Source organism: Neoarius graeffei, chromosome 14 (genome assembly GCF_027579695.1).
Source record: "Neoarius graeffei isolate fNeoGra1 chromosome 14, fNeoGra1.pri, whole genome shotgun sequence".
Lineage (NCBI taxonomy): Eukaryota > Metazoa > Chordata > Actinopteri > Siluriformes > Ariidae > Neoarius > Neoarius graeffei.
Genome location: NC_083582.1, coordinates 37,103,873 through 37,117,769, shown reverse-complemented (window position 1 = coordinate 37,117,769; position 13,897 = coordinate 37,103,873). Strand labels below are relative to the sequence as shown.

Genomic DNA, 13,897 nt, shown 5'->3' with positions numbered 1-13,897 from the left:
GGTCACTTTTGGCACAGCAGCACTGTCATGCTGGAACAGGTTTGGGCCTGTTAATTCCAGTGAAGGAAAATTGTAATACTACAGCATACAAAGACATCCTGTACAACTGTGTGCTTCCAAATTTGTGGCAAGAGTCTGGGGAAGAAAGATGTATGCGTGATGGTCAGGTGTCCACATACTTTTGGCCATATAGTGTATTAGTAGCAGCAGCGTCTTTGAGAGTCTGGCTATAGAGCGAGAAGCTATGAAGGATCTGGACTGACACTGTTTGCATGTATGTGTGATGGTCAGGTGTCGATGTATTTTTGCCCATATAGCGTATTCAGGGGCATCAGAAGCATTTTTAATGTGGGGGGGACACAGTGGCGGGGGGTCTGGGGGTCCTCATCTCATTATCTCTAGCCGCTTTATCCTGTTCTACAGGGTCGCAGGCAAGCTGGAGCCTATCCCAGCTGACTACGGGCGAAAGGCGGGGTACACCCTGGACACGTCGCCAGGTCATCACAGGGCTGACACATAGACACAGACAACCATTCACACCTATGGTCAATTTAGAGTCACCAGTTAACCTAACTTGCATGTCTTTGGACTGTGGGGGAAACCGGAGCACCCGGAGGAAACCCACACGGACACGGGGAGAACATGCAAACTCCGCACAGAAAGGCCCTCGCCGGCCATGGGGCTCGAACCCGGACCTTCTTGCTGTGAGGCGACTGCGCTAACCACTACACCACCATGCCGCCCCGGTCTGGGGGTCCTCCCCCAGAAAATTTTTAATTAATTAGATGCCATTTCCTGCATTCTGGTGTATTTTTAACAGGTTGTTAAACACCTAATTTTACCTACAAAAGTCACTTAATTCAATGACTATTTTAGAGACTCAACAATACGTAAGTCCTCATTCAACTAGTCCATATATTCATCAGCCTGTTTTTAAACCCACTGCTCTGCCTAAGATAATGAGATGAACGTGACACAATTTATCACCAACAATGACTTCATGGGTGCATTTTACTTTTTATTTTGTGTTTCCTTTTTTATTTAGTTTTAGATGTAACACAACATGCCACTGTGCCAAGCAATAGTGACACTCAACTGTATGTCTAAAAATAAGAATATTCATAATTTCACACAATGAACAGGCATGACTTGGCATCATGCAAACTTCATAACACAAACTCACACTGTGTCAAGCAACGGTGACACACAAAAAATAACTTCACACGATGAACTGGTGCAATTTTGTTCACCACCAACAGTGACTTTAGTGGGTGCATTTTACTTTTTTCTGATTTAGTGATACTCATAACATAGGGTGACCATATTTTGATTTGGGAAAACCAGGACACCTTAGTGGGCGGCACGGTGGTGTAGTGGTTAGCGCTGTCGCCTCACAGCAAGAAGGTCCGGGTTCGAGCCCCGTGTCTGACGAGGGCCTTTCTGTGCGGAGTTTGCATGTTCTCCCCGTGTCCGCGTGGGTTTCCTCCGGGTGCTCCGGTTTCCCCCACAGTCCAAAGACATGCAGGTTAGGTTAACTGGTGACTCTAAATTGACCGTAGGTGTGAATGTGAGTGTGAATGGTTGTCTGTGTCTATGTGTCAGCCCTGTGATGACCTGGCGACTTGTCCAGGGTGTACCCCGCCTTTCGCCCGTAGTCAGCTGGGATAGGCTCCAGCTTGCCTGCGACCCTGTAGAAGGATAAAGCGGCTAGAGATAATGAGATGAGATGAGACCTCTTGTACATTAACTTTAAAAATAACTCAAAAATGTAAAAAAACTAACAAAAAATATCAATAGTCTATCTTTAGTTTCCTGCTTAATCCTCATCTTCCTCTTCGTCTGGTTTTTCTTCCTCTTCGTCTGGTTTTTCTTCCTCATCCTCCTTGTTTGCCCATTGATATTTTGCTGTAGAGCTGATCTTTCTCAGCAGTTTTTTGTTGCTCAACAAATAAGCATGAAAGTCTTTGCAAGACATATCTTTGAAATTGCATTGCACAAATAGAATCCCTTTCAATGATTCAACAGAGAGCTGGTTCCTCTCCTTTGTCCACTGGCTCTGCATCAGTGAAAAAACTCTCTCCACATTTGCATTGTGAGAAGGAAGTGCAAAGACAAACTGTGCAATCTTCAGCAGTTCTGAGTAGCATGCAGTATTTTTGGCCTTCTCAAAGTATTTGGTCCACTTCTGGTGCACCTGCAGGCCCATGAACTCATCGTCACTGCAGCTTTCAATGAATTTCTTCAGATTGGCAACCTGGTCAAAACATTTAACGTCATCAATTGGCACCCCCTTCTCTCCAAGGTACTTGATGCAGGCCTCCACATCATTCCACTTTGGTGGCTCACTCATGTCCATCCACATGAATGGTGAGAACTCTTCCATGGGAGTCATCCACTTCTCCAGATACTCTAAACATGAACTGTACATGCCGAGCGCATCAGCCATGAACTTGTCACAGCCCCCTTCAAGTCCATCTCTGCGATTTTCGGCCAGCAGTCCCTTAACTTTGAGGGACATGAAATTGTTGTTCTTCCGTTCAAGAAGAATGTTGTGGATGCTGCTCAATATTTTCTTAACCTCCATGATGGAGTTATTCTCCCTTTCCATTTCTTGAATGTGATTGTGGAAGATGGACATGAGTGAGTGCATGTGCCACAAGTATATCTCACTAAATGGGTTTTCAAAAAAACGCCTTGATCACCATGGGTGGCTTTTGCTGAGACATAAAGAATGCTTTTAAAGCAGGGAACATCTGTAGCATCCTCTCTGTGCCTGGGAACAGAGAGAGCCACCTTGTCTTGCTGTGTGAAAGCATCCTCCTGTACTCAATGTCAGCAAAATCACAGTACTCTTTGAGGGACTCAGTACGCACGGTGTAAATGTGGAAGTACTGGTATATTTTAAAAATGATATTTTCAAGGTCCACATCAAGTGTGTCTGCCCCGTGATGGACACAATTGTTCAGTATATGCGCTGGGCAACCCACGCCAATCAGTGTTTTGTTTTGCAGCAATCTTTTCAAATTCGCAAATACATTGTTTCCCCCTTTGTCACGCCGGGTTCCACCAAAATTAGTGTTACAATTGTCCCCAGTAAATGCGATGCATTTGGAAGACAAATTGTTCTTTGCCAATGTTTCCATTAGGTAGTTTGCGATGGTGGTTGCTGTCTCATTTGGTGTATCTTTCACTTCAATTAATTTGGTCTGCACACCACCCTCCTTCCAATCAAAGTATTGGATAATTATGGGGAAGATTTTTACTGCACCGTGATTACTCCCGTCAGTACTAACACCACAGAATGGGATATCTTTGAGCACTTCGTGCGCCAATTCGACAGAGTGAGGTGCCAGAACACCGTTAACAATTGCCTCCGTCTTAGTACGGGCACAACTGAACTTTTTGGCCGTGTCAGAATCGGGGAGGGTCTTTTTCAACAATGAACTCGTGCAGTCCATAGACCGATAACTGTTATGATGTTTCACTGTGTGAAATGACCAGGCACCCTCTGCTGCATTCACGGCATCCTCGTTCCCTGGTTTCACAAAGTACTCTGTTATCGACTTTGAGGTACTCTCGCCTCGAACAGCTTTTTTGTGTTTCTCGGTGTCCAGGTGGAATTTTAAATCCCTGGCACCTCCACTGGACACCGAGACATATGTACCTGCTTTGCACACTGTGCACAAAGCTTCCCACTTGTCTCGACCCGGTCTGAAAGCGGGGAACTTCTTTTGTAAGTCGTCTGTAAACGTGCATTTGCGCTTCGGCATGTTGCTGGCGTACTGACAGCCACGCTGTCTTCTGATTATAAAAAGCTGATCGCACTGAAGCGGCTCAGGGATTACGTCACACGCAGCACCGTGCGCAGTGCCCTAGTGCCGGTCAATTTAATGGTCCAATGAAAGGTAATAAAAAACAGGACATTTCCCCACTTTCTAAAAAAAACCCCGGACGCCCCGGACAGGACGTGAAAAACGGACATGTCCGGGGAAAACCGGACGTTTGGTCACCCTATCATAACAAAAATGGCATGGCATCATGCAGTCTTCATAAGACAAAATTGCACTGTGTCAAGCTAGGACACATAAAAGAGAATGTCACACAATGAACAAGTGAAGTTTTGTCAACCTACATGCAATGGTGGTACTACAGTAACATTTACAGATTAGTATAACAAATAGATTTATAGCTATAACTCCTTGTTACATTGGTGCCACCATAATTTCTACCACTTCATAACTTTTATCCCCCTTTCCTTCACAATCCACCGGGAATAACATCCATCTCTCTCCATTGCTTTCCTTTCTACCATTCCTTCCCCATACACTGATTTCCCATGTTACTTTCCAGAAAACTGGCAAAGACCAGACAAAACAAGTTCTTCAAATCACAACAGGGAATCAATAAATATCATCAGAGCAGACTTGACCTCATTCTTGGCATTACAGTAAGGCAGGCCTACTGGGTTTGAATTAAATGACAGCTAACATAAAGCTAGCTGATTCATCTCCTAACATTGGCTAGCCAGCTAACTGCACTAACATTTCCAGTGGGACAAAAAAAAAAGCCCTGTCCTGTGGGGAAACTTTGACATACTTTCCGCTTCTTTGTAAAGAATTTCCTTATGTCCATTGTGTCTGGGGAGAAGGAAATCTCATCTAATTATCTGTAGCCGCTTTATCCTGTTCTACAGGGTCGCAGGCAAGCTGGAGCCTATCCCAGCTGACTACGGGTGAAAGGCGGGGTACACCCTGGACAAGTCGCCAGGTCATCACAGGGCTGACACATAGACACAGACAACCATTCACACTCACATTCACACCTACGGTCAATTTAGAGTCACCAGTTAACCTAACCTGCATGTCTTTGGACTGTGGGGGAAACCGGAGCACCCGGAGGAAACCCACGCGGATATGGGGAGAACATGCAAACTCCACACAGAAAGGCCCTCGCCGGCCACGGGGCTCGAACCCAGACCTTCTTGCTGTGAGGCGACAGCGCTAACCACTACACCACCAGGTCACGGTGACCAAAAAGGTAAAAATAAATAAATAAATAAATAAATAGGCTCTGAGCTCAGAGCGCATGAGCGCTGCCTCGGAAAGACTCCTCCCACAAACACGCTGATTGGATCACTACCTGCCTCATTTGCATGCACTGTGCTGTCACTGGATGGTTTCTTGGTTCGTTTATATACGCAAAGGAAGGGGTTTTGGCCACGCCCACTTTTAAACCCCATTGATAAAATCTTCCCCGCTCTGTTGATTTATTATTATTACTTCGCCCGCTACGGACTAAAGAAATCGCTTTCAGACATGTTTATATTTATTACAGAGGGAAAGTGCGCTCCACTGAGCTCTAGCGCTGGGCCATTTCCAGGAGATAAGAGTTTGGGTCATGGTGACAGCGTGTGTATGTCAGCCTCGGTTCGTAGGTTTCAGTTTCAAAAATTGTAATTGGTAAGAGTAGAATAATATAAAGTACAGACACTTGGTATAGTTTACTTCTGTGATTTTTAAATTGTTCATTTTTGGATTACGCTTCATTTTTGTGGCTACTGCCTCATAGAGTAAATATATATGCTATATTTACTGTATGGGCATGGGATCAGAAAACAATTTTATTTAGAAGCAGTAGCCACATGGACCCATAGGGTACCTATTTTTTTCATGATATCTTCCTTCATATTCATCATAAGTGCGACCGGGCGAGGTTTGTTTTGCCTGGCAACACTCATTATATTTTATTTTCATACCAATATACACTATATGGCCAAATGTATATGGACATCTGCTCATGACACCCATATATGAGTCATGCCAAAAGGCTGGAAGCATACAATTGTATCGGATGTTTTTGTACGCTGGAGCATTACAAATTCCCTTCGCTGGGACTGCGAGGCCCAAATCTATTCCAGGATAGCAATGCCTCTGTGTTCAAAGCAAGGTCCATGAAGACATGGTTTGCCAAGATTGGAGTGGAAGAACTTGAGTGGCCTGCACAGAGCCCTGATCTCGACACCAACGAACACCTTTGGGATGAACTGGAACACTGACCGAACCTCAGGCCTTCTCACCTAACATCAGTGCTTGACCTCACTAAAGGCCCGGTCCCACAATACCAATAACTATGACAATAACTATAAATAAATTGGTCCCCTGCAATTTATGTGGTTGGTGGTCACACCAGACCGATAACGATACTTACCGGTATAGCACCTTTTTTCTAGGCCTGGACCTGAGCCGATAAAACATCTAACCAATCAGGTAATTGTTTACATGTGACGTCTGAGCATGTGCTATTTTTCTCGGGCATCTTTGTACATCCTAGTTGCATCAGGAAGTCACGGAATATGGATTCACAGAAAATAAAAAAATATATAATCCAAAGCACAGGTCTTTTATTCACGGATATGTGATTTTCCATGAAATATAAATCGTAAATTAATAAACATATAAATGCAAGTAAGATATTTTAAGTATGAACTTCAGCAGTCTAAACATTTAACTGTTTTAGACTTCTTAACTTTTATCCCCCTGGCATATAATGCCGGAGCATATAGCTATCGCTCTGTCCATCTGTAAACATTTTAGTTTCTGGAGCATAACTCAAAAACTATTAGGATTTTTTTTCACGAAACCTGACAGTTATGTTAAGTGACTAGAGGAGTTGTGCCTTTTGACATTTTGGGCTTTCTGTGCTTTTAATTTTTTCTGTATTTCCATGGCAACCAATTCAACTTAGGAAAATTTGGAGTGGGGTTTCATGTGGAGGATATGTTATCTCCTGATGACTCTTGTTTTATCCGTGATACATCATCTGTATAAAATCGGTAACTGATCTGTAATATACTGAAATGTCCGTGACCAATCTGTACATTATTATCATCCGTGATGCATCCGTAATAAAATCCGTAACCACTCCGTATTTTGTATCCTTTTTTTAATTATATTTCCGTAGGGCGGCACGGTGGTGTAGTGGTTAGCGCTGTCGCCTCACAGCAAGAAGGTCCTGGGTTCGAGCCCCATGGCCGGCGAGGGCCTTTCTGTGTGGAGTTTGCATGTTCTCCCCGTGTCCGCATGGGTTTCCTCCGGGTGCTCCGGTTTCCCCCACAGTCCAAAGACATGCAGGTTAGGTTAACTGGTGACTCTAAATTGGTGTGAATGTGAGTGTGAATGGTTGTCTGTGTCTATGTGTCAGCCCTGTGATGACCTGGCGACTTGTCCAGGGTGTACCCCGCCTTTCGCCCGTAGTCAGCTGGGATAGGCTCCAGCTTGCCTGCGACCCTGTAGAAGGATAAAGCGGCTAGAGATAATGAGATGAGATATTTCCGTAGTCTGTGACCTATCCGTATTATATCAACCACCGGAGTGTGTGCGCGGGCTGTTTCGAAGCCCAAGCTGTACAGTATGATCCGGAATAATGTGCTACTGCTTGGAAAAAACTTCCATGACTATTTCTAAGTTTCATGCATTTATTTACTGACTGGCAGGACCAAGCGATATTATAGTCAGGATTATAGTTGTGGTGTTTCTGCTCCAGACTGGAACTACATTCAGGCAGAGGTATAGTCGTAGCTGTAGTTATAAGTATAGTTATAGTTATCGGTGTTGTGGGACCCGGGCCCTAATGCTCTTGTGGCTGAATGAATAAATCCCAGCAGCCAGGCTCCATAATCTAGTGGAAAGCCATCGCAGAAGAGTGGAGGTTATTACAACAGCAAAGCAGGGACTCAATCAGCAAGTACATATGGATGTACACTACCGTTCAAAAGTTTGGGGTCACCCAGACAATTTTGTGTTTTCCATGAAAAGTCACACTTTTATTTACCACCATAAGTTGTAAAATGAATAGAAAATATAGTCAAGACATTTTTCTGGCCATTTTGAGCATTTAATCGAGCCCACAAATGTGATGCTCCAGAAACTCAATCTGCTCAAAGGAAGGTCAGTTTTATAGCTTCTCTAAAGAGCTAAACTGTTTTCAGCTGTGCTAACATGATTGTACAAGGGTTTTCTAATCATCCATTAGCCTTCTGAGGCAATGAGCAAACACATTGTACCATTAGAACACTGGAGTGAGAGTTGCTGGAAATGGGCTTCTATACACCTATGGAGATATTGCACCAAAAACCAGACATTTGCAGCTAGAATAGTCATTTACCACATTAGCAATGTATAGAGTGGATTTCTGATTAGTTTAAAGTGATCTTCATTGAAAAGAACAGTGCTTTTCTTTCAAAAATAAGGACATTTCAAAGTGACGCCAAACTTTTGAACGGTAGTGTAATGCTCAGATGTGCACAAATTTTTTGACCATACCATGTACATTTCATATTACTCCTGCTACATATTTACCTTTGATGTTGTCAAGTAACAGCTGCAAGAGAGCCATAATAAATGATATTTGCTGGCATGTGAAAGCCATCTCCTTGGCCCACCAAAATCCTACAACGAAGTAGTCCAACAGTGAGGCCTCCTTCAAACAAGTTTGGTGTTTCTTCAAATCAAGTACATCCGCAAATTGCCTAAGCAAGGGAGACAAGAAACACAGGGGGGAAAGATACAGTAAAACTTAGACGTACATTTCCTGATGGAAAGTGAGATGAACATCCATCCATCCATTATCTGTAACCGCTTATCCTGTACAGGGTCGCGGGCAAGCTGGAGCCTATCCCAGCGGACTATGGGCAAGAGGCGGGGTACGCCCTGGACAAGTCGCCAGATCATCGCAGGGCTGAGAGATGAACATATAAATTGTAAAATTCAACTGGAAGTCCATCATGCTCTTTGCATTGTCATTTTTGTACATGTCTAGAAACAAAACAAAACAAAACTATCTTCTTGCAAATAAACATCAGTAGTCAATAACAAGAGGACGGGCAGTACAATAAATACAGATAGCATTATACAAAGCTTCCAGTGAAACAGCTTCCAGACAAGGTTTCACACAAAAGCACTCCATCAGCAGCATTGCCATGAGAGAGAATACAGACAGAAGAGCAATGTTAAGCAAGAGACGAGAAGTGTTAAGCAAGCCTGTTTCACTTTCTTGCCTAAACAGCACAATTAATTGTGCCACTCTGTGTTTCTTGGAAAGAATGAAAGGGGTTTTTTCTGTGGTGTGACTTTTTTAATCATGAACACGGGATGAAATGTCATAAGCACAATAATTTAATCCACAAAAAAAAGATTTCATCTACTTTTGCACACGTCTTTTGCTCTCATGCATATTTACCCTGCTCACTCATGGATTTACCTTGCTCGTGCACGAAACCGTGTGCGCACACTCAATCCTGCTGCTTGTGTGAATGGGCAAACTGCATTCAGCGTTATGACACCTTTGCATTCTGAAATAGTGTGGCTCTCGCATTTCTGCCAACATTGTTTGCATTCATTAGTGCAGTGAAACAGCAACTTTTGCTTCAGGTTCCTTTAATTAAATTGATATAAGGTGGTTATAGGCGGTACAATGGATATAAAAAGTGTACACACCCCTGTGAAATCAAAATAGCCTTAATCATCCTTTTCCACTTATAATGTGACATTAAACCAGCCAACAAATCTCAAGCAATAATCAAACGGGAAACACTAGATATACCACAGAACACCACGAGCATCATCATCACCATCAAGTGGGAAAAAAAAATGGGGCAGTACAGTGACATTACCAAAAACAGGGCATCCTCCCAAAATAGATGAAAGGACAAAAAGAAAATGCATCAGGGAGTTGTTGTTGTTTTTTGGACAAAACGTACATACAATTACCCCAAACCGGGTGCCAAAATATGTTATGGTCTGACGAGACTAAGGTAGAACTTTCTGAGCATAAATCTAGATTTTATAAGATGCTTTTGGAACAGCAAAAGGACAGTATAGACTACCGTTCAAAAGTTTGGGGTCACTTTGAAATTTCCTTATTGCTAATGTGGTAAATGACTATTCTAGCTGCAAATGTCTGGTTTTTGGTGCAATATCTCCATAGGTGTATAGAGGCCCATTTCCAGCAACTCTCACTCCAGTGTTCTGATGGTACAATGTGTTTGCTCATTGCCTCAGAAGGCTAATGGATGATTAGAAAACCCTTGTACAATCATGTTAGCACAGCTGAAAACAGTTGAGCTCTTTGGAGAAGCTATAAAACTGACCTTCCTTTGAGCAGATTGAGTTTCTGGAGCATCACATTTGTGGGGTCGATTAAATGCTCAAAATGGCCAGAAAAATGTCTTGACTATATTTTCTATTCATTTTACAACTTATGGTGGTAAATAAAAGTGTGACTTTTCATCTCATCTCATCTCATCTCATCTCATCTCATCTCATCTCATCTCATCTCATCTCATTATCTCTAGCCGCTTTATCCTGTCCTACAGGGTCGCAGGCAAGCTGGAGCCTATCCCAGCTGACTACGGGCGAAAGGCGGGGTACACCCTGGACAAGTCGCCAGGTCATCACAGGGCTGACACATAGACACAGACAACCATTCACACTCACATTCACACCTACGGTCAATTTAGAGTCACCAGTTAACCTAACCTGCATGTCTTTGGACTGTGGGGGAAACCGGAGCACCCGGAGGAAACCCACGCAGACACGGGGAGAATATGCAAACTCCGCACAGAAAGGCCCTCGCCGGCCACGGGGCTCAAACCCGGACCTTCTTGCTGTGAGGCGACAGCGCTAACCGCTACACCACCGTGCCGCCCCGTGACTTTTCATGGAAAACACAAAATTGTCTAGGTGACCTCAAACTTTTGAACGGTAGTGTATGACCCAAAGAATACCATCCTCACAATAAAGCATGGTGGTGGCAGCATCATGCTTCTCTTCAGCTGGAACTGGGATTTTTCCACTTGAATTTTGTTAATTTCTATATCATATTAAAAGGTGCACATAAAAGAGCTGTCATCATTGATCTTTTCAGTTTTTACATCACAAAAACCTGCAATATTAAGAGGGGTATGCAGACCTTTTACATCCGCTGTAGGTTACATGAGAATTTTAATTATCTACTCACTCACTGACTCTCAGTAAGCATTTTATTCTGGTCCATGTATAGCACCACCCACTTTCACAAGCATTTTTTTTTCTTATTTTATTTGACTTTTTTCCCCCTGCAATCACATTTGCATTTTCTTCAGGAAATGCACTTGTCTTGTTTGTTATTGTACTCCGTCATCATGCTCTGATTGCTTTTCCTGTGAGAAAACTCATTAGTGTTTGATAGCATGTGAGACATGCTTGTGGAGTTTTGGTAACTGTAGCACATTTGGTTTTGGTAATTGTAGTACATTTTGTATAGAAAGAGAATTATTGTACCAAGTCTCATGTTAGTGCTGAGATATATGAAGAGTTTGAAAAAGTCAAATTTGTCATGAATAATGCTTGTTAACAACTATTAAAGGGAAAAAGAAACCCATGATGCTTCATGTCAAAATGCATGACCATGAAATGTCTCACACTCAAACGCTAGCACTAGTTTCCTTATTTGTCTAGTTTGTTGATCTAAGCCAGCGTTTCTCAACCTTTTTTCAGTCACGGCACCCTTCAGAAGTATGCAAATTCTCAAGGCGCCCCCATATAAAATATACGCAGTCACGCTGACCATATGCTGACCCCGGCAGTGATGTTGTGACATGGGAAAGGTGGCCGTGAGACAAATTTTGATGATGCAGCGATGATCTGCATTAGTGTAACTATTGTTTTTCGGAATTTTAATTCATTTTATTTATTTCAATGTTAGCATATATAATTTTTTTTTTTAAGATATTTTTTGGGGGCTTTTTTCACCTTTATTGGATAGGACAGTGTAGAGACAGGACAGGAAACGAGCGGGAGAGAGAGACGGCGAGGGATCGGGAAATGACCTCGGGTCGGAATCGAACCCGGGTCCCCGGATTTATGGTATGGCGCCTTAGCCACCTGAGCCACGACACCCCAGCATATATAATTTTTTTGACAGCACCCCTAACAAAGCCAAACGGCATCCCAGGGTGCCACAGTACCCTGGTTGAGAAAGGCTGATCTGAGCAGTCAAATTTTTAGTAATATTAGGTGTTTTTAACTCTTCACATCTCATCTCATCTCATTATCTCTAGCCGCTTTATCCTGTTCTACAGGGTCGCAGGCAAGCTGGAGCCTATCCCAGATGACTACGGGTGAAAGGCGGGGTACACCCTGGACAAGTCGCCAGGTCATCACAGGGCTGACACATAGACACAGACAACCATTCACACTCACATTCACACCTACGGTCAATTTAGAGTCACCAGTTAACCTAACCTGCATGTCTTTGGACTGTGGGGGAAACCGGAGCACCCGGAGGAAACCCACGCGGACACGGGGAGAACATGCAAACTCCGCACAGAAAGGCCCTCGCCGGCCACGGGGCTCGAACCCGGACCTTCTTGCTGTGAGGCGACAGTGCTAACCACTACACCACCGTGCCGCCCACTCTTCACATGACAATCAAAATGAATGCAACATCTGTGATGTACGAAATGATGGCACAACTGAAAGTGTACAGTGCCTGCCACAATTATTGGCCCCTTTCGTAAAGATGACTAAAAAGGGTTCAAAATGAGAAAAATCCAACCTTTAGTTGAAAAATGTATTCAGAGAAAAACAAATCCCTCATCAAGAAATAATTATTAAACAAAAACATATGCACCACTATTATTGGCACCCCTACATTTAATACTTTTGCCAGTAAAACAGCACTGAGTCTCTCCTATAACATTTTATAAGGTTGGAGATACAGAGCAAGGTATCTGAGATCGTTCCTCTTTACACAATCTCTCCAGATCATCCAGGGTCCTCGGCCCTCTCTTGCGCTCTCTCCTCTTCAGCTCAGCCCACAGGGGTTCACTGGGGTTCAGGTCAGGGGACTGAGATGGCCAGGGCAGAAGCTTGATTCTGTGCTCAGTGAACCATTGTAGTGTTGATTTGGACATGTGCTTCGGATCATTGTCCTGCTAGAAGATCCAATAACGACCCAGTTTTAGTTTCCTCCCAGAAGCAGCCAGATGTTGCTTTAAAATGTCCTGGTGTTTCATGGAGTCCATGATGCCATGCATCCTAACAAGGTTTCCAGGGCCTTTGGAGGAAAAAAAGCTCCCAAACATCACAGAACCTCCACCATATTTTACAGCTGGGATCGGGTTCTTTTCATTATAGCCATCCTTCTTTTTACACCAAACCCACCTTAAGTGTTTATTGCCAAAAAGATCCATTTTTGTTTCATCAGACCAGAAAATACAGTTCCAGTCATAGTAGCATTTCACAAACTTCAGGCACTTATGTTTGGGGTTAACTGAGAAAATGCTTTTTCTGGCAACCTTCCAAATAATCTGTTGGCATGGAGGTGGAGTCTGATGGTGGTTTTGGAGACTTGAAAACCCCAAGATTTTACAACGCAAGATTTTGTGTTGACATCACTTCCTGACTATTATACTATAACCCTGTTGAATTCTCGATTCTGATTGGCCAGAAAGTGTTGGGGTTTTTTTCTTTTCTACAACCCTAAATCAGAAAAAGTTGGTCCTAAAAGACTAGACTTTATCTGGATACTGATTTTGCACCAAATCATGATTACAGTCACCTGCTGACATCACCTTTTTCAAATCACAGCATTATTTCATTGTTTTACCTCATTACTAGCCCTAAATTGGCCCCGTCCCAACTTTTTCTGGAATGTGTTGCAGGCCTGAAATACAGGAACGGATGTCATTGGCCAAAGCCTGTACTCCATTCATGATTGGTTTAGTGGCTTTGGTCGAATTATTTACCAAGCTTTGTCATTGCATTTTTAAAATAGTCATATATTTCCTAATGGAAACTATTTGCTTGCAAATATCAGTAGGCCACCTGGCGACTTGTCCAGGGTGTACCCCGCCTTT

The 13,897-nt window shown here is 43.2% G+C and overlaps 1 protein-coding gene across 1 annotated transcript in view; it reads right to left on the bottom strand.

Moving 5' to 3' along the window:
- Positions 1 to 13,897, bottom strand: part of cabcoco1 (ciliary associated calcium binding coiled-coil 1) — a 71,337-nt gene that overhangs the window by 35,052 nt on the left and 22,388 nt on the right. The window contains exon 3 of the mRNA XM_060938834.1: positions 8,358 to 8,527. Coding sequence (XP_060794817.1) covers positions 8,358 to 8,527 — 170 coding nt within the window. The remainder of the gene's footprint in view (positions 1 to 8,357; positions 8,528 to 13,897) is intronic.